The 17,057-nt window shown below is 53.9% G+C and overlaps 1 protein-coding gene across 3 annotated transcripts; it reads left to right on the top strand.

The window, feature by feature from the left end:
- The first annotated feature begins 279 nt into the window (after positions 1-279).
- Positions 280-14,229, top strand: LOC307192115 (serpin B6-like). 3 transcript variants are annotated; one of them, XM_079932685.1, is made up of 7 exons: positions 280-1,176; positions 7,621-7,795; positions 9,717-9,866; positions 10,595-10,712; positions 11,853-11,995; positions 13,337-13,492; positions 13,709-14,229. In XM_079932685.1, the coding sequence occupies exons 2-7, from the start codon at positions 7,631-7,633 to the stop codon at positions 14,111-14,113; spliced, it is 1,137 nt and encodes a 378-aa protein (XP_079788811.1). In that variant the 5' UTR covers positions 280-1,176; positions 7,621-7,630; the 3' UTR covers positions 14,114-14,229. The 3 variants fall into 3 exon arrangements, with proteins under 3 accessions (XP_079788811.1, XP_079788810.1, XP_079788809.1); XM_079932684.1 differs by lacking the exon at positions 280-1,176 and adding an exon at positions 1,556-1,771; XM_079932683.1 differs by lacking the exon at positions 280-1,176 and adding an exon at positions 1,895-2,054.
- The last annotated feature ends 2,828 nt before the right edge of the window (positions 14,230-17,057 follow it).

Genomic DNA, 17,057 nt, shown 5'->3' with positions numbered 1-17,057 from the left:
GTCTCTTACAATCATTATCTACAAATAACTCAATTTTGTTTCTTTTTATGGCTAATATTCCATTGTATAAATGTGCCACATCTTCTTTATCCATTCATCTGGCGATGGACACTTAGGTTGCTTCCATGTCCTGGCTATTGTAAATAGTGGAAGCTGCATTTCAATAACACCCTCAGACCGTTTGCACGTGCATTACAGTTTGAGAAGCCCCGCACTAGGTTTTATATGGCAGCGTTATTTGCAATGACGTAAGACTGGAAACAACCCAAATGGCCATCAGCGGCACACAATGAAATACAGTGCAGCCTTGAAAAAGAATAAGGATGATCTCTATGTGCCAAATTAAAAAGAGCTCCAAAATTGAGTGTTAAGTGAAAAAAGCAAGTTGCAGAACTATCGACAGATAACGGATGGACAGATGGAGAGACAGAATGCTACCCTTTTGATAAGAAAGGAGTGGAATATATATACATATACTTTTTTTTTTTTTTAACCTGAAGAAACCTTGGAGGCAAGAACCAAACCAAAAGTGATAATCTGAGATCACAGTATTGCAATTTGGAGCACGCAGATTCGGGTAGGAACCCAAACCGAGTCACGCTGGGAGTAGTAAAAGGAGTCAGGGGCTTTTAAAGGCACGGAAGGCAGGTTGCCGTACTAAGAATTTCAGCTGCCGATGGTGGCAGTAGCTAGTCTTGGCTGACCCTTACTGATCGCTAAGGCCATCACTAGAGGGAGGGAAAGGTCTTACTGTGACAAGTTGCAGGTTGTTCTTGCAGACTCCTTGGAGCTTTTGTGGTTCCGCCCAGTTCAAAGGTTTGTCGTTCTACCTGGTGAGGCCGTGCATAAGTCCACCTCCGTGATGGCTTTCCAGCTCCATTTAAAACCCGGTGACATAGTGACTCAATTTTATTTCTCATGTCACAATATATTTATGTTGCTTATTTCTGCAAGAAGATAAGCTGGAAGGATAAAGCTCAGCTAATAAACTTGGGGTGAAAAGGACTGGAGAAGATAAGGGTAGAAGCGAGATATCTCGAACCTTCGTCAATGTTTACTACTCCAGAAATAAAATTAAAACAGTCACTCTGGGGAGGGATGGCAGGGTTTGCTGCCGGCATCTAGTGGGTAGAGGGGCCAGGACAGCCCTCCTGCAAAGACTTATCCGGCTCAGAGGTAAATATAGTGTCGATATTGAGAGCCCTTGGCTTAGGCTAAGGGCAGAAGAGGCACTAAACTACCTGAGGTTTACAAAATTGAACTTATCATTTTGAAGACGAGGATAGCATTTTCCCCACTGCAGTCACCCGAGCCCTTTCCGTTCTCCAAGACTGCTCCGAGGTGGCAGACCAGGATTCCATAGCATTTGTGTAATCTGTCGGTTCCCTGGAGTCCGATTCACACGGGTCGGATAACTGGGCCCTCTGCACACCCAGGAAGAGCGCGCTCTGCTCTGCGCTGTGCGACTCAAGCCCACGTGCCAGGGGGGGCACTTTTCTGGACTAAGACACAGCGACACCCTGGTCGCCCCACTGAAAGCCTCCGGAGAGCCGGGCCTTCGTTCCATCCACGCCCCAGGCGGCCCCGGGTACGCAGTCACCACCCTGGGAGCGGAAAGGACTCGGCGGCGCACCTGACGCACCTGGCGCCCCGCGCGGCCCCGCCCCGCGCGGCCCCTCCCGCGCGGCCCCGCCTCCTGGCCGCGGTATTTGGGGCCCCCGGGGCCGTTGTCACCTCCGCTGCCGCCCCGCCTGCCCCGGCCGCGCGCCCGGTGAGTGTCCGGGTTGCTCGGACTGTGGCGTTGGGCCTGCGCGCGAGGCGGGGAGGCGGGGAGGCGGGCGGGCGGGCGGCCGGGTCGTGACCGCTGAGGACCGGAGGGGTGGACGGGGGCGCGGGTCCAGCTGGGGTTTCCTTTCGGATCCGGCGGAAGTGACGGCGTGGTGAGTGTGGCGGCCGCCGCCGCCCGGGAGGCAGAGGACCCTCGGTCACGGGCACGCTCGCATGGGGGCGGCGCCGAGCCTCCCCGGGGGCCACTCCGGGCCCCGCGCGCACAGGTGACCCCCCGCGGGCGGGCGCCGCAGGGCGCCGGGCGTTGGGAGCCCGGGCGTGGGTGGGGCTGGGGCCCGAGAGAAGCCCGGGTGGCTGCCCAGGCGGCCCGGCTGCCCAGCGGTCTCCCGCCCACCGGGTGGCCGGCGCTCAGGCGCTTTCGGGGGCCTCAGTGAGGACCATTCCGGATCCTGGCACGTGTGTTGTTTGTTAAACTCGCTGCAGGCACGGTGTTGCAAGGTTCGGCATCTTCACGGCTAAGAGGACCACCGGGGAGAGGTTTTAGTCATACCTGGGGTTGCGCGTGCTGGGTGAGGTCGGCTCTTCAGTTGCTTTCTTCCCCTTCCCCCCCCCCCCCCATAAAGCTCAGTTTTGAGGGAGAGAGTATGGAAAATTAGTCCTCACGTGCCGCCAGGAATACGCGGGTGCTGGGGGAAGCTGGGTCAGCGTTGGCACGGCCCCTCCCGGCCCAGCTGGTGTACCTTACGGCCGAGTGGGGAGGGGGAGTGTGAAAAGTAGCCTCTGGACTGCGAGGCTCAGAGATGTGCCCCGGCATCAGCAGGAAGGGCTGTGGTTCTCAGGGTTCTCGGCGTGTCCGGCTCTTCCCCACGGCTCGTGAGTGCTGCATCCCCGGCGTTAGGCCACCCCCAGAGAAGGACCACAGTTTTAGTCATACTTGGTCATGTAAGCTGAGTATTTAAAAGCAATATATGAGGCCAGTTCCAATCCACGGCATTTTGTTACAGTTGAGCTTATTGTGGGTAACTCCAGCCAGCAACCATAGAGTGAAATTAGAGTGAATGGAATCACCATTCTTTTCTGTTTATACAAAGAGTGGCCTCCGTCGCACCCAGTGTTTGTCGTTAGACCCCAGGGAAGGCCACACACCTTACACTAACAAGCTTGCTGGACCTGAGATCAGGCCTGGACATCAGCAGAGAGAAAGGAACGTGTAGTTCTACCACCATTTATTGAATATACCCGCTTGTGCCTCACAGTAAACCTGTAAAGTGGAAGGAATCATCCCGTTTATGTATTAGGCAACACACACACACGCACACGCACACGCGCACACACACACACACACACACACTGCCCCAGAGACCAGGTGGGGACAAAGCAGGAGCCCAGCTCTCCATTAAACCAATCTTTAATAGTAAATCCTCTAGGAAATTAAGGCATCCTAAGACAAGAAGCACAATTAAATAGTGACACCTTAAAAAATTATTAAGACTTGATCAGTTGAATTAAACCAATTATGTACATTAACTGCCGAAGGTTACTGATGGTGCCACAGGGAAAAAATGGTGCCAAAGGTAGATTGGTTAGACTTGTTTTACACACACACACACACACACACACACACACACACACACGGCATAGTTCATTAATGAAACCTTAATGCTGGTTTTTATGTTCATGATTAAGTATATTTTAAAAGGCATATTGTTATTGAAGCTGTAAATAATTTTGAAATAGATGATGAATTTAGCAAGTGTGTGTGTGCATGTGTGTATATGAAGGACACTCTTGGCTGTCTTATCTACGGAAGCTAAAATGTAGGGGCTTGGAAAGCTGTTGATAGGTGTTGTGTTTGCTGTGTGATCCTGTGAAACGTGTATCGTTGTTACTGGTATGTGCATTGAATGGGGAAGAGCTATCCCTCCATATAAAAACCCCACTAGATTGTCTATAATTTTCTTTGATATCTGGAGTGTCTTCGTGGTAAACTGTTTGAATTTGGTCCTATTTTTCTTTCTTTTTTAGGATTCAGACCTCTTTAATCTTTTTATGATTAATTATTAAGGATTTCTATATTATCGCAAAGTGATAATGAGAATCAGCTTATGATTATGTGGCAGGTTATTATCAAACAGACAAGAAGGATCTTGATAAATGGGACTCGGAGTTTGGACATTTATTTCACAATTAACAGAGGAACCGGGTAATGGGCGAAGAAATGGCTTTTCATGTTTTTCTCTTGCTCACAAAAATAGTTTGTGGGTTTGTGACCATGTGGTTAGCATCTTCTTTTCATAAAACCGTGCTAAAACGACAATGAAGGGGCCTTGTGAAGCATGAAAAACACAAGGACAGAGAAGGGAGAGAGGAGACAAAGAGTGGACAAGAGAGGTCAGAGGTTTTGGAGGAGGAGAGTGACCAGGGGAGGGGCTGAGTGCCGAGGAGGGGAAACAGACCAGAAGGGGCGGACAGGCTCAACGTTGGGGCCCGAGCGCCAGCAAAGGCAGGGGTGGAGTGCAGGGCTGCAAATGGGGCCTGGGTAGAAAGCGTGTCCACAGACTGATGTGACCCCCACAGGCCATCTACTCTGCAGCGGACAGCCACCCTCCCTGCCTTACCCAGAGCCCAGTAGGAGATCAGGTCTCACCCCTGCAGGATCTGATGCGCAAACTCAGGGACCCCCAGGCATTGGACTGAGAGGAGGGGATTATGGGTCCCGTAGAAACCCCCCAGCCCCTACCCTGCCTGCAGCCAGACCAGGGGGCTCCTCCATTTGCTGGTTGCTCAGTAAAAAAAAAGCTACTGACCCCTTTATCGCACACATCCTGCCATGTGAGCAGTTTCCAACCTCGTTTTGTGTTTCCCTCTTAAATATGACTGATATCCCAGGATTGTCAAGCATTTGTGGAAAGCCTGTGTATGAAAGAGACCCAAATAATATAAACACCAGCACAATAGCAGAAGACCCCAGGAGAAGAGAGACGATACAGGGAGCAGAAGACAACACCACAGACTGTGATTGACGTTCTCCAGGGAACTGGCGGGGGTGGGGGGGAGGCAGTAAAGAAGGAACAGCAGAGAACAAGGAGTGTTTAGGAATTAAAGATACGATGGCTGAGACTGGAAAAAATCAGTAGAAAGATTGCAAGAGAAAATCATGAGTATCTTCCAGAAAATGGAACAGAACGTCATTGTGATGGAAAATGCAAGAGAGGGGGGTAGATGAGAGCAGAGCTCTCTCCTGCACGCAGAGAGCAGAGAGCAGCCGTGCGATCCCAAGTGCCCGACAGATATCACCTGTGCCTGCCACGTGTGCAGGTATGAGGCCCAGAAAAAGAGAACAGTCGGTCTGCAAGGGAACTGACAAGCGCCTTGAAAGTTCCCAGAGAGGGACTTCCCTGGCAGTCCAGCGGTTAAGACTCTGCGCTTCCAATGCAGGGGGCCCAGGTTCGATCCCTGGCTGGGGAGCTAAGATTCCCACATACCTCACAGTGTGGCCAAAAGATGGGGAAAAAAAAAAGTTCAGTTCCCAGAGAGGAAGGGAAATTTTCTTGATTTGCTAGATTGAAAGGGCCCACCAAGTGCACGGCAAAATGAGTGAACGGGGCCCATCGATGTTGGCTGCCAAGCCGGCAATCATATGGGATGGGAGGATAAAGACGTTTTCAGACATGCGAGAAGTCAAATCGTGTGTATTCTGTCTTAGAAAGCTACTGGACGATTCGCTTCATCAAAGAAGGGAGTAAACGGTGAAGCAGGAAGACACGGGGCCCAAAGGAGTGTCTGGGGCTCAGCAGTGCTCAGGCTGAAGGGCAGTGAGTCCGCAGTGGAACCGTGGGGACGGCGTGGCTGGCAGACGGTGGGATCCACATGTCGGTACAACCGAATAGGAGGCTGGGACCACTGCAGCCCGGGTGGGCGTCTCTGAGCTCAGCTGTGTTTGAGGAAAGTCGGGGGCGGGGTGGTGGAGGAAAAGATGACGTGCTGTCTCCCCTTCACAGCGCGGTGCGTGAGGGGCTTGGGAGGAAGCATCTGCCCAGCTTCGCCGCAGCAGCACCAAGACTCACGCGCTCCTTGAGGAGTCAAGGGTTCGGTTTTGTGCTTTACAACTTTTCCATGAAGCCAAGAGAGGGCCTGACACTTGGTGTCTTTGGACTGGGAAAAAAATTCAAAATGGATGTAAGACCTTGTTGTTGCTGTAAAGGGAGGGTGTTGGAGATCAACATCTCAAAATAAAGTAGATGAAAGAGAAGCCCACTAGCCCCCACTTGTGACGATTTGAGCACCAGGAAGAAAACAGACATCGACTCATTGAAATACCTTGTTTGTAAAAGATCATGAGTCTATTAATAAGCTCAGGTGAGGCAAACAAGGTGAGCTTAAAAAGGCACAAGAGAGCTTCAGTCCTGTTTCAGTATTTTGGGGTGGCCAGCCCCAACCCCATCAGAACACAGATTATCTGGTATATCCCCTTCCTCATGGAGGGAGCAGAAATCAGGTAACTGACCCAGGGCACCAGAGCTGGGACTGTGAGCCTGGTCTCCGTGCCTTTTCCTCTGAGTCTCCTGCTTTGTTTCTCCCAGTTCAGTGTTTAAGACCAAAGCTGCTTTCTGTGGAAGAACTATTGATCTTTCACCTCCAGTTCCCTTCACACAATACACAGAAGTACACTGATTTCTCCGCGGCCCCAGTAGATGCCGTGGGCTGGCCAGGCCAGTGCTTTCCTGGGCGGGGGGGGGGGGGGGGGGCGGCGATGAGGGCAGGTGTGCTTTTCGACATCAGTGACAGAAAAGTCAGAGCCTGAAGCAGATTTGCTGGACGTTACCAGAGACAGGGTGCTTTACTAATGGCGTCTCTCAGGTTGGCATTTCCGTTTGAATCAACACTCCTTCGACATCTGAGGGAGAAATGCGTGCAGATGGCGAAATAGAGTCCTGGATGGGTGGGGAGGGGCTCGTGGGACATCTCCTTGGCCAGGTGACCTTGCAGCAGACCTAACACACACAGGGCCCTACAACCCTGTCCTTCCTCAGTTCATGGAGGGCCCTGGGGCTGCAGCGTCTCCTGGTAGACTGGCCGTCTTGGTGGCCCTGTCCCCAGGCCAGAGGATGACCTGTGCGGTGTGTGTGTGTTGGGGGGGGGGCTGAGTCGTGACGTCTGACTGCATCAGGGATGCTGGAGGCTGTGCTTCTTGCGTGAGTCCCCAAGTGCCCTCGTCCAGAGCTGGGCAAGGAGGGCCTGGGCCTGGGGGGCAGCAAGGGCCTGGGGACAGGGCCTTTGATTTGGGCTTTGGCACGAGCTGAGGCCTCATAGAAGGAGAACTGCACGTCAGAGGTGTTTGTTTTTAAGGCTTTCGTGCCTCTTTGCATGTGGTTTGATCTGTCTTTTACCTTAAGGTTTCCGGTTATCCTAAATGGGGGCCTTGCTCCCGCATTACAGAAGCGTTCAACCATCTTTTCTTGTGTAACTGTGTCGTTGGATTATCATTTTGAATGACTTTTAAATTATGAAATAATACATATAGGCCCTTCAACACACCAGACAATACAGAAATGAAAGCAAAGGCGAATAGCGCCTTCCCCGATCCCGCCCCCAGCAGGTACCCAGGATGTGGGCCCTCCCGCTCCCTCGCTGTGCTATCCGCGTCACTGTTCACTAAGTGTTAGAAACCCACAAAATAATGCGGAGGGCCCCCGCAAGAGACATCGAGTTTTGTGCCTGTACCTATTTGCTCGCTGAACCAGTGTCAGCGGTAACTTTTAACAGCAGGTGAGACACGGCCGACGCGTAGCCTAGATTTACGCGACGCTGATTTTAAATCCATCGTTTCAGACTCGCCGCCATGGATGCTCTGTTGGAAGCGAACGGCACGTTTGCCTTGACCCTTCTGAAACATCTGGGTGAAGACAGCTCGCAAAATGTGTTTATCTCACCCATCAGCATCTCCTCTGCCCTGGCCATGGTCCTCATGGGGGCACAGGGAGACACCGCGGCCCAGATGTCCCAGGTACGTACCTGAAACCAGTTCCGGGCGATGGCAAATGCTGTTACTTTGTCAGTTGAGTTGGTCCTCCGTGTTTCAAATCCCAGAGGTCTTGCTCTTGACACATAACCCCCTCTGTGCTGCCCCGTCCCCTGGGCCTCCCGCACCATGTCTCTTTGGCAGGTGGCCGGGCCTTCCTGACAGCTCAGTACCTGACTTCCAGGAGGACACGCTTGAATGAGCAAGCGCTCATCCAGCCTCTGCTCTGACGCGCTGGCCAAGGCCCGGCTGGCGAGGCCAGTCCTGCAGTGAAGCCCGGACCAGCCCGAGGCAGGCTGCGCGGGGCGTGAAGGTCCAGCTCCTGCGGCCACCGATGGCAGCCACAGTGTGTCCTCTGGCCCCGCCCAGCATTCACAGCCCGCCCAAGGCCCAGGGTCTCATCCCTTCTTGGGGCCGGGCTTGGGCTCCAAGTCCAGGAGGAACAGGGCTGTTGAGGCTCCTGGGTGCAGAGCTCTGTGAACTAAAGGCCGCCCCACTCCTGGCACACCCTGGAGAGACAGGGAGGGACCACCCTGCGCCGTGGGGAGGTGCCAGCGTGCTCAGGCTGACGAGGCCCACACTGAGTGGCCTAAGCAGGAGCCGTTTCCTTCCTCACAGCTCTGGAGGCTGGGTGTCTGGGATCCAGGCTGCTTCTGAACCGTGTGGGTCTCTAACAGCAGCTTAAATTCTGCTTCCCTGAGCAGGGGCACGGGCACAAGCTCGTGAGGCAGGGCTCCGTTGGGCTGGGGGACGATGTCCTGAAGCCCGTTGTCTGGCTGAGAGGCTCTCGGGGCCCTGCCTCAATCTCCAAGGTTTAACCAAGTGTCCTGATCCTGCCCGAGGCCTGTGCTTTGCGTTTGACCTTTGCCCTGAGGCCGTCACTTACTTTCAGAATCATTTGCTGGCTGGAGAGGCTGGGAGGGAGAAGCATTCTCTCTTTCCACCCAGCAAGTCCTGGGTTGCAAATATTTCCTTCAATTCTGCTTGACAAAGAAATAGCTCCCTCTTCAGCTCGTCTTTCTCTTCCCTCACGCTTTCCCAGGCGGCTACCGACGCCGCATTCTTCCCGGGCATCTCCTTACGGTTCCCCGGGGAGAGGGCCAGCCTTCCCGCGGCTGCAGGTGGCAGTGGTGTCTGCACTGTCCTCCCAGCCTCGGCCAGCTGCTGGGTCCAAAGCCAGCGCCCACGTTCTAGCTTTGTGTTACAGGAGAACCATGCCTGGACGGCTGCCTGGACCTTCTATGGCTGCAAAAGAAACAGCCCCGCAGCTGAGTGGCTGCGAATGACGACGGTAGCTTTTCAGCCTCTGGCCTGGCCCCATGGTGCCCGCTGGGCTCACTCGTGATCTAGGAAGGGCCCTGGTGCTGGCTGTTGGCTGGGGCCTCCGTCCTCCCACAAGGAGCTCTCCCCGAGCAGTGTCAGCTCCCCAGGGCTGTCCGCGACGCCCCCAACGGGTAGCGGGGACTTTCCTAGACCGTGAGGGCTGGGGGACGAGACAGCGAACGTGGAGCTGCCGGGCCGTTTTCGGCCCAGGCCTGGAAGAGTCACCTCTGCTGTGTTCTGCTGGTCAGAGCACGTCCCAGGGCCAGCCCAGACCCGAGGACGCGGCGTGTGTGTGCGGAGACGGGAGGCCTGGCGGGCAGCCTTGTCTGCAGACAGACCACAGGAGTGGGCGCACGGAACTGAGCTTGCAAAGGGGCATTTCTGCTCCTGCCCTCACTGCTCGGACTCCCTGCGGGAGGGAGGCCGGGTGGCTTCCAGGAAGCATTGTGTCTTTAACTGGGTGAATCTCGTTTTAAGCTGCAGTGAGGATCAGTGTGGCCCTTAGGCTGACTTTAGTGTTGTATCCATTTCCTGTAGTCAGGGCACACGGAAGTTGTGTATTTTTATCTGTTTTTGATTTCAGGCACTTTCTCTAAGCAGAAGCAGCGGCGGAGGTGGAGACGTCCACCAGGATTTCCAGAACCTCCTCACCGAAGTTAACAGGACCGGCACACAGTACTTGCTCAGAACCGCCAACAGGCTCTTTGGAGAGAAGACTTATGATTTCCTCCCAGTAAGTCATACTCGCTGCTTTTACTAAGAAGGTAGAGACCAAGGCGGCGGGGAGGTGGCTGGGGGGACCTTGTGGTGCAGCAGAGGGCCTGTGGGCTGAGACGCACACGGGTGGGGTGACGCAGGACCCCGCGCACTGCCGTCCGCGATGGCAGCCACTGGACACGCAGCTACTATGTCCCAGTGTCGTTAATTCAATGCAGGTGAAGTGAAGTATTCAGTCCCCCAGTGGCACCGGCTGCAGTTCAGGTGCCCGTGGCCGCAGGTGGCGCCCTTCTGAACGGTGTGCATTTAGGACCTCACCACGAGCGCTGAGGAAGTGGTGGCGTGGGGTGCAGGTTTCCCATGTTACTGTGGGACAACGGGCCCTGGTTCACGGCCGGCGGTTCCGAAACACCGAGGGAGCAGTGGCCCTCACCACGGTAGGAGCCCACTGGGCACGGCCGTGGCCCTGCAGTTGCTGCGTCTCAGTGCCAGCGTCCTGACCTCGCTGGTGCGGCGTCCATGGCGTTTATTTGGCATCCAGACCATGACTTTTCTTAGTTTGTATTTATTATTAAGTGGAGCTGAAGACTGAGAAAGGATTTGAGGTTAATTCCTCGCGTTCATTTGTACATTCCTATGTAAACCATAAAATTATCAGCGTTCTGGTTTGGGGTGGTGAGGAAGTAGGCTCTTGGCGTCGATTGTTTTTGTAGCCACGCGACTATGTTGCTCTGTGTCTCCTAGTCTTTCAAAGATGCCTGCCGCAAGTTCTACCAAGCGGAGATGGAAGAGCTGGACTTTATCAGCGCTGCGGAGGAATCCAGGAAACACATAAACACCTGGGTGGCCCAAAGGACAGAAGGTGAAGATACGTTGTTATTTCTGCTTTCCTGCTATTTTCTAATTAATTTTATTGGAGTAGAGTTGATTTACAGCGTGGTGGTAGTTTCAGGTGTACAGCAAAGCGAATCAGTTATACCTATACATAGATCCACTCTTTTTTAGATTCTTTTCCCATATAGGTCATTACAGAGTATTCAGTCGAGTTCCCTCTGCTGTACAGGAGATGTTTTCATAGTATTTTAATTAATCTTATTGTCAGTTCCTTCACAAGAGCATCAAATGTAAACAGGAATGATTTTTTTTCTCTGAATAACTGTAAACTTTAAAAATCTACTTTTGAAATACAATCAGTGTATAATTATTTTCTCTAGCTTTTTCCCTCTCCTCATCAATGTTTGGTGCACCTCTTCCAGAACAATCTTTTTTTTTGCTGTATGCGGGCCTCTCACTGCTGTGGCCTCTCCCGTTGCGGAGCACAGGCTCCGGACGCGCAGGCTCAGCGGCCATGGCTCACGGGCCCAGCCGCTCCGCGGTATGTGGGATCCTCCCGGACCGGGGCACGAGCCCGTGTCCCCTGCATGGCAGGTGGACTCTCAACCACTGCGCCACCAGGGAAGCCCCAGAACAATCTTCACTTTAATTTTGTTGTTGTCGTTGTTAATGTTAATATAATCTTTATTTTCACAAATAGTGTAAAGAAAAATTTGGTTGCAGGTCTCAAGCTGCCTGCCTGTCCGTCACCGCTTATGCTCTGCGGGTGACTGAGCGTCACTGCAGGACACTTGGTTAAGTCCTCAGCCACCTGCGGCTCGTAATTTAAATGTTCTCCACACAAGCTACAGCCTCTCACCTTCAGGACAATCCCTGAAGCGCAGGCATCCAACATTCCTTTCTCTCCCACGGGGAATTATCCTGCACATATTACTTTGTTCATTTTTATTTTTTATTCAACCGGTGGTGTTTTTCTGACCAGAGCTTTAAAAGCTTTTGTCGCTGCCTTTGTTTTAGGGGCCAGTCTCCCTGTACATGGTTGTTTGGAGGACGGCGAGCCCCTTGGTCTGTGCACTTGACCCCTCAAGAAGACGGCCCAGTGAATGTCGTCCCGATGCCTCCGTCAGGAAGCCCTTTAGCTAACTGGTTCTTTAATTCTTCTTTTCAGGAAACATTATAGACCTGCTGTCTCCAGGTTCAGTGGACTCCATGACTTCTCTGGTTCTCGTGAACGCCATCTACTTCAAAGGAAACTGGGAGAATCAGTTTAACAAACAGCTCACCAAGGAAAGGCCGTTCAAAGTCAGCAAGGTGAGTGTGGGTGTTTCACAATAACAGAGGAGGTTCTTGGAAACAGTCCCTGTGTTCACATTGGTTTATAGAACGTGCGAGAAGGCTGACCTCAAGTAACTGGTGCTTCGTGTGGCCTTAGGCAGCCCAGCATCCGGTCTCCCAGCAAACCTGGGGCCTTCTTCTCGCCCTGCCCGCCCCCGCACTGTGTCATCAAACGTGGTCCATGCTGCCGCTGGGCATTCTGTCTGTATCGCACATCCCACGGTGTAGCTCTCAGACTGAAGGTCCTTCCTGGCTTCCCAGAACTTTTGAGATGAAGTTCAAACTCCAGACTATGGCACGTGAAGCTCTTTGTGGCCCTGGATCCTACCCATGTCTCTGTCTTCATTCTGTCAGTACTTGTATATCCCCCTTTCCTCTCCAGCGGCGTCTGGAAGCCTCCCTAGCAGCGCCCCCAGCCCGGTTTCTGTACCCCTCCTCTGAGCTCTCACAGAGAGCTGTGGCACCGATCTCCCGGGACCCCTCAGCCCCTGTGCAAATGCAGGACCAGGGAGGTCACTTGGGAGTTGTCACGATGACCGGGGCTGGGCTGACAGCAGCGGGGGTGGGAAGCACAAGCTTTGTGTCTTAAAGGTGGAGCCAGGGCTTCCCTGGTGGCGCAGTGGTTGAGAGTCCGCCTGCCGATGCAGGGGACACGGGTTCGTGCCCCGGTCCGGGAGGATCCCACATGCCGCGGAGCGGCTGGGCCCGTGAGCCATGGCCGCTGAGCCTGCGCGTCCGGAGCCTGCGCTCCGCGGCGGGAGGGGCCGCAGCGGTGAGAGGCCCACATACCGCAAAAAAAAAAAAAAAAAAAAGTGGAGCCAGCGCAGTTTGTAATGAGTCAGATGTGAGTGTGAAGGACGGGGGCCAAGGACACTCCCGGGTTTTTGACCCCGGGATGAATGGTGTTGCCATCAGCCGAGATGGGGAAAATCATAGATGGAGCAGCCGTGGAGGGGAACACGAGGAGCCAGCGTGAGAGGTGACACTGGAGGTTTCTGTTATGTCCAGATGCACGTGCTGAGTAGGCAGTAAAATTTATGCCTCTGGAGTATCGGGGGGAGGTCCCGGCCAGGAATATAAATGTGGGAATTCTGTTTAAAGTCACGGGACTGAGATCACCGCAGAAAAGCAGCACGAGGCCTGAGCCCTGGGTGCCCCAGGGTTTGGAGGCGGAAGCAGTGAAGGTGAGCTGGCAAGAGGGAGGGGACCGGTGTGGTGTCTGGAAGCCACCAAAGTGTTCCTGGGGCCCAGAGTGGCCGGCTCTGCTGACTCGTCCAGTGTCTTGTTTCAACTTCCTGTTTATCCATTCCTTTACAGAATGTGGAGAAGCCTGTGCAAATGATGTTTAAGAAATCCACCTTTAAGATGACCTACATCGAAGAGATATCCACGAAGATTCTCGTGCTTCCCTACGTCGGCAGCGAGCTCAATATGATCATCATGCTTCCCGATGAAAACACCGATTTGAAAACGGTAACTAAGCGCTAATCGCGCCGTGGGGGGAAGGGGGTCCCGTCTGAATCCCCGCCCAGCAGGCTCCCCGCCTCCCAGCAGGAACCCTTTCTGCAGCCGGCACAGCTCCCCTGGCCGCCCCCTCGAACCCACGGTGCGGTGCGTGTGGGCCACGGCAGACGCTCCCACTGGGCAGCGTTGCTCTGGACCCGAAGCCCTTCTACTCACCTCTTCTAGGTGGAAAAGGAACTCACTTATGAGAAATTTGTCGAGTGGACGAGGCCGGACCTGCTGGATGAGGAGGAGGTGGAGGTGTCCCTGCCCAGGTTTAAGCTGCGGGAGAGCTACGACCTGGAGGGCGTGCTCCGCGCCCTGGGCGTCACCGACGCCTTCGAGGGCGCCAGGGCCGACTTCTCCGCGATGTCGGCCCAGAGCAACCTGTGCCTGTCCCGGGTCGTGCACAAGGCCTTTGTGGAGGTCGACGAGCAGGGCACGGAGGCGGCCGCCGCCACCGCCGCAGTCCTGATGCTGCGCTGCGCCAGGATCACCCCCAGGTTCTGTGCCGACCACCCTTTCCTCTTCTTTATCCAGCACAGCAAGACCCGCGGGCTTCTGTTCTGCGGCCGGCTCAGCTGCCCGTGAGGAGGCAGCGGCCGCGGGCAGCCCCGCTGGGTCCTGCCGGCCCGCTTTCCCGGGTACTCCGTGACGCGCCTGCGACCCAAAGTGGCCTTGACGACAGTCCAGAAATAAAGGGGCTGATCGAGAACGCCTGTGTCTGTGTGTTCGCATGTCCCGTGCCCCCTAGGACCTGCATTGCCATTCGGGGGAGGGCGGTGACGCCCGGCAAGTGCCCTTGCTCTGAGGGGCGCCCCTCGCCCTCCGCGTCCAGGCCCTCAGGGAGAGCAGGTGCTTCCTCCCTCCTCTGCTCAGGGGCCCCTGTTTGCGAGAGAACAGAGGGAAGCAGAGGCTGCGGCAGCCACAGGGAGCGGGCTGCAGAGACCCTCAGCGGGGTTCTGTTCCAAGAACCCCGCTGTTGTGAGCCCTCCAGAAACCAGCATAGAGGTGGGGAGAGCCAGTGACCCAGACCCGTGAGAAGTCAGTCCCATTTCCCGCTGTGTCTGCACTTCGAGGGGTCTGCGGTCACAGACCTCTTCAGATGCACAGCCACCCACTTTCCCTGAAAATGCTTAATTGCCACCAGGGGCCAGAGACGAGCAGACAAGTCCTGTTCACAGTAGCGGAAGAGTTTAAGACCGCTTTACGGATACACGCCAAGTGACTTTCTATCCTGCTGCAAGTACTAGAGATAAAGAGGGGGCTAGGTTTCTGCGGCCACTTGTGTTACCTGCTGGAGACGCGATCCCGGCTCTCAGCTGACGCTGTGGTTCAGGTGGAGAGCTGTGCCGTGTTCCAGGCCAGCCACCAGGCCTCCTCCGCTGCCCTGACTGCCGTCATTAGGAGCTGGGCTCCCGCTAACATAACGATGCGATGCGTATTTCATTCTGCCTCCAGTCTGCTTTCCCTGTTGAGCCCAAGCCAGCGACTTAGCCGTGGGGAGAGACAGACTGAGGAGACGTTGCCATTTTGAGTGGGTGTGTGAGAAGGGGAAGGGCCGTGTGGTCAGCGCCACCTCCCTGCCCCGCACAGCTGTTTGTACCTGCGGCGTGTAGCGCAGTGGTCTGACCATCCAGGTGTCGAGGCATCTGTCCTTCCTTTCCCTGGATGAGAACCCTCGGGCCCATCAGCAGGAAGTTGTGAAAACGAACGCAGTGGTCCCGTCTGTCGCAGACCTATAATACAGGTAGACCTCTGCCAGGTGAAGTCCTAACACATGTGGAATAAACCATGTGCTGCTGCTCGAAGGGGCTCTTGGGTCCCGCTGAGTTGTTCCACTTTGTCTGTCGGTCAAATGGCCTTTGAAAAGTTATCCCCCAACGTATGATTTTAGTAAAAGGCACAGCCACCTGAATAATGCTCCCACGTCTTTTATGAAATTCCACCAGAAGACAGTTCCATTACGTTGTGCAATGTTTCTTGTAAGGACCTAGAACATAAAATCCTCCCGGGATTTAAGTCTGGGAAAGCGTTGGTCTCACCCCTTCACAAATGTTTGCTGAGCACCTGCTTAACATTGACGATTTTACTTAATCCTCAGCAAGGAGTAAGCCCGGGGGGGTCTGAGGTCCAGGGGGCGTCAAGTAACTTGAACAAATTCTTGCAGCTGGCCAAGCGGTAGAGCCAAGGTCTCGGGCCAGTACTGACAGCTCCACATCTGGCCTTTCAGAGGGGCCACAGGACCACGGTCACAGAGGGGTCCAGGCAGGGGATTCGTGGAGTCCCAGGGCCTGTAGGCAGTGGCTGGACGCCAGAGCCTGGGTGGAAGGGGATGGAGGAGGGGGGCTTGTGCACAAGATGACCCTAATCTCACACTGACTAGTGGGCAGCACGGGGCTGGGGCCCCAGGACTTGCCTAGGGCATCCCTGCCAGGTGGGGATGGGGAACAGGGAGGGGTTGGGGAGTCCCGGGAAAGGCAGGCACAGGAGCTGGGGTTTGGGTGCCCCTGCAGAGGGCTCTGGGGTCTGTGCCCAGCTGGACTCCCTCACTGGGGTTTCTAAAGGCCTGTCCACAGTGACAGGACTGAGCATCGGGCCGTTGGGACCATCGCGAGCACTGATCCAAAATCCTCTTGGGTCCCGGGTGAGTAGAAAAGCTGCAAAAAAATTAAACAACTTTTTGAGGAAACTTCACACTGTTCTCCATAGTGGCTGCACCAATTTACACTCCCACCAACAGGGCAGGAGGGTTCCCTTTCTCCACACCCTCTCCAGCGTTTATTCCTTATAGACTTCGATGATGGCCATTGAGAGATGTACTTTTAAACCCCATCCACCCACTTTGCTGCACCCCTTCCCCACTTCCGGTAACTGCCAATCTGTGTATCCAGGAGCTTGGTGTTCTTTCTTTGTTTTTGTTATTTTAGATTCCACATGTAAGTGAGATCACACAGTATTTGTCTTTCTCTGTCTAATTTACTTCACTTAGCATAATGCTCTCAAAGCCTGTCTTGTTAGAAATAGCGGGATTTCCTTCTTTTCACGGCTAAGTAATATTCTATTGTACATGTACCACATCTTCTTTATCCATTCATCCATCTTGTTTCCATGTCTTGGCTATTATAAAAAATGCTGCAGTGAAGATAGGGGTGCAGGTATCTTTTTGGCAGTAATTTCCTTTCCTTCAGATAAATACCCAGAAGTGGAATTGCTGGGTCATATGGTAGTTCTATTTTTAATTTTTTTGAGGAACCTCCATACTGTTTTCTATAGTGGCTGCACCAACTTACATTCCCACCAACAGTGCTCAATGATTCCCCTTTCCCTATATCCTTGCTAATACTTGTTATTTCTTGTCTTTTTGATAATAGCCATTCTAAAGATGTGGGGTGCTATCTCACTGTGGTTTTGATTTGCGTTCCCTGATGATCCGTAATGCTGAGCACCTTTCCAGGTACCTATTGACCATCTGTGTGTCTTCTTTGGAAAAATGTCTATTGAGATCCTCTGCCCATTTTTTAATCAGACTGTT

Source organism: Stenella coeruleoalba, assembly GCF_951394435.1.
Source record: "Stenella coeruleoalba genome assembly, chromosome: 10".
NCBI classification, from domain to species: domain Eukaryota; kingdom Metazoa; phylum Chordata; class Mammalia; order Artiodactyla; family Delphinidae; genus Stenella; species Stenella coeruleoalba.
The sequence above is the reverse complement of the archived record's forward strand: the minus strand, read 5'-3'. Positions and strand labels throughout refer to the sequence as shown.

Coding starts and splice junctions, on each gene's coding strand:
- LOC307192115 (XM_079932683.1), top strand. CDS start 2,002: ATGGGGGCGGCGCCGAGCCTCCCCGGGGGCCACTCCGGGCCCCGCGCG. Junction 9,867..10,594: donor AGACTTATGATTTCCTCCCA/GTAAGTCATACT, acceptor TGTGTCTCCTAG/TCTTTCAAAGATGCCTGCCG. Junction 11,996..13,336: donor GGCCGTTCAAAGTCAGCAAG/GTGAGTGTGGGT, acceptor ATTCCTTTACAG/AATGTGGAGAAGCCTGTGCA.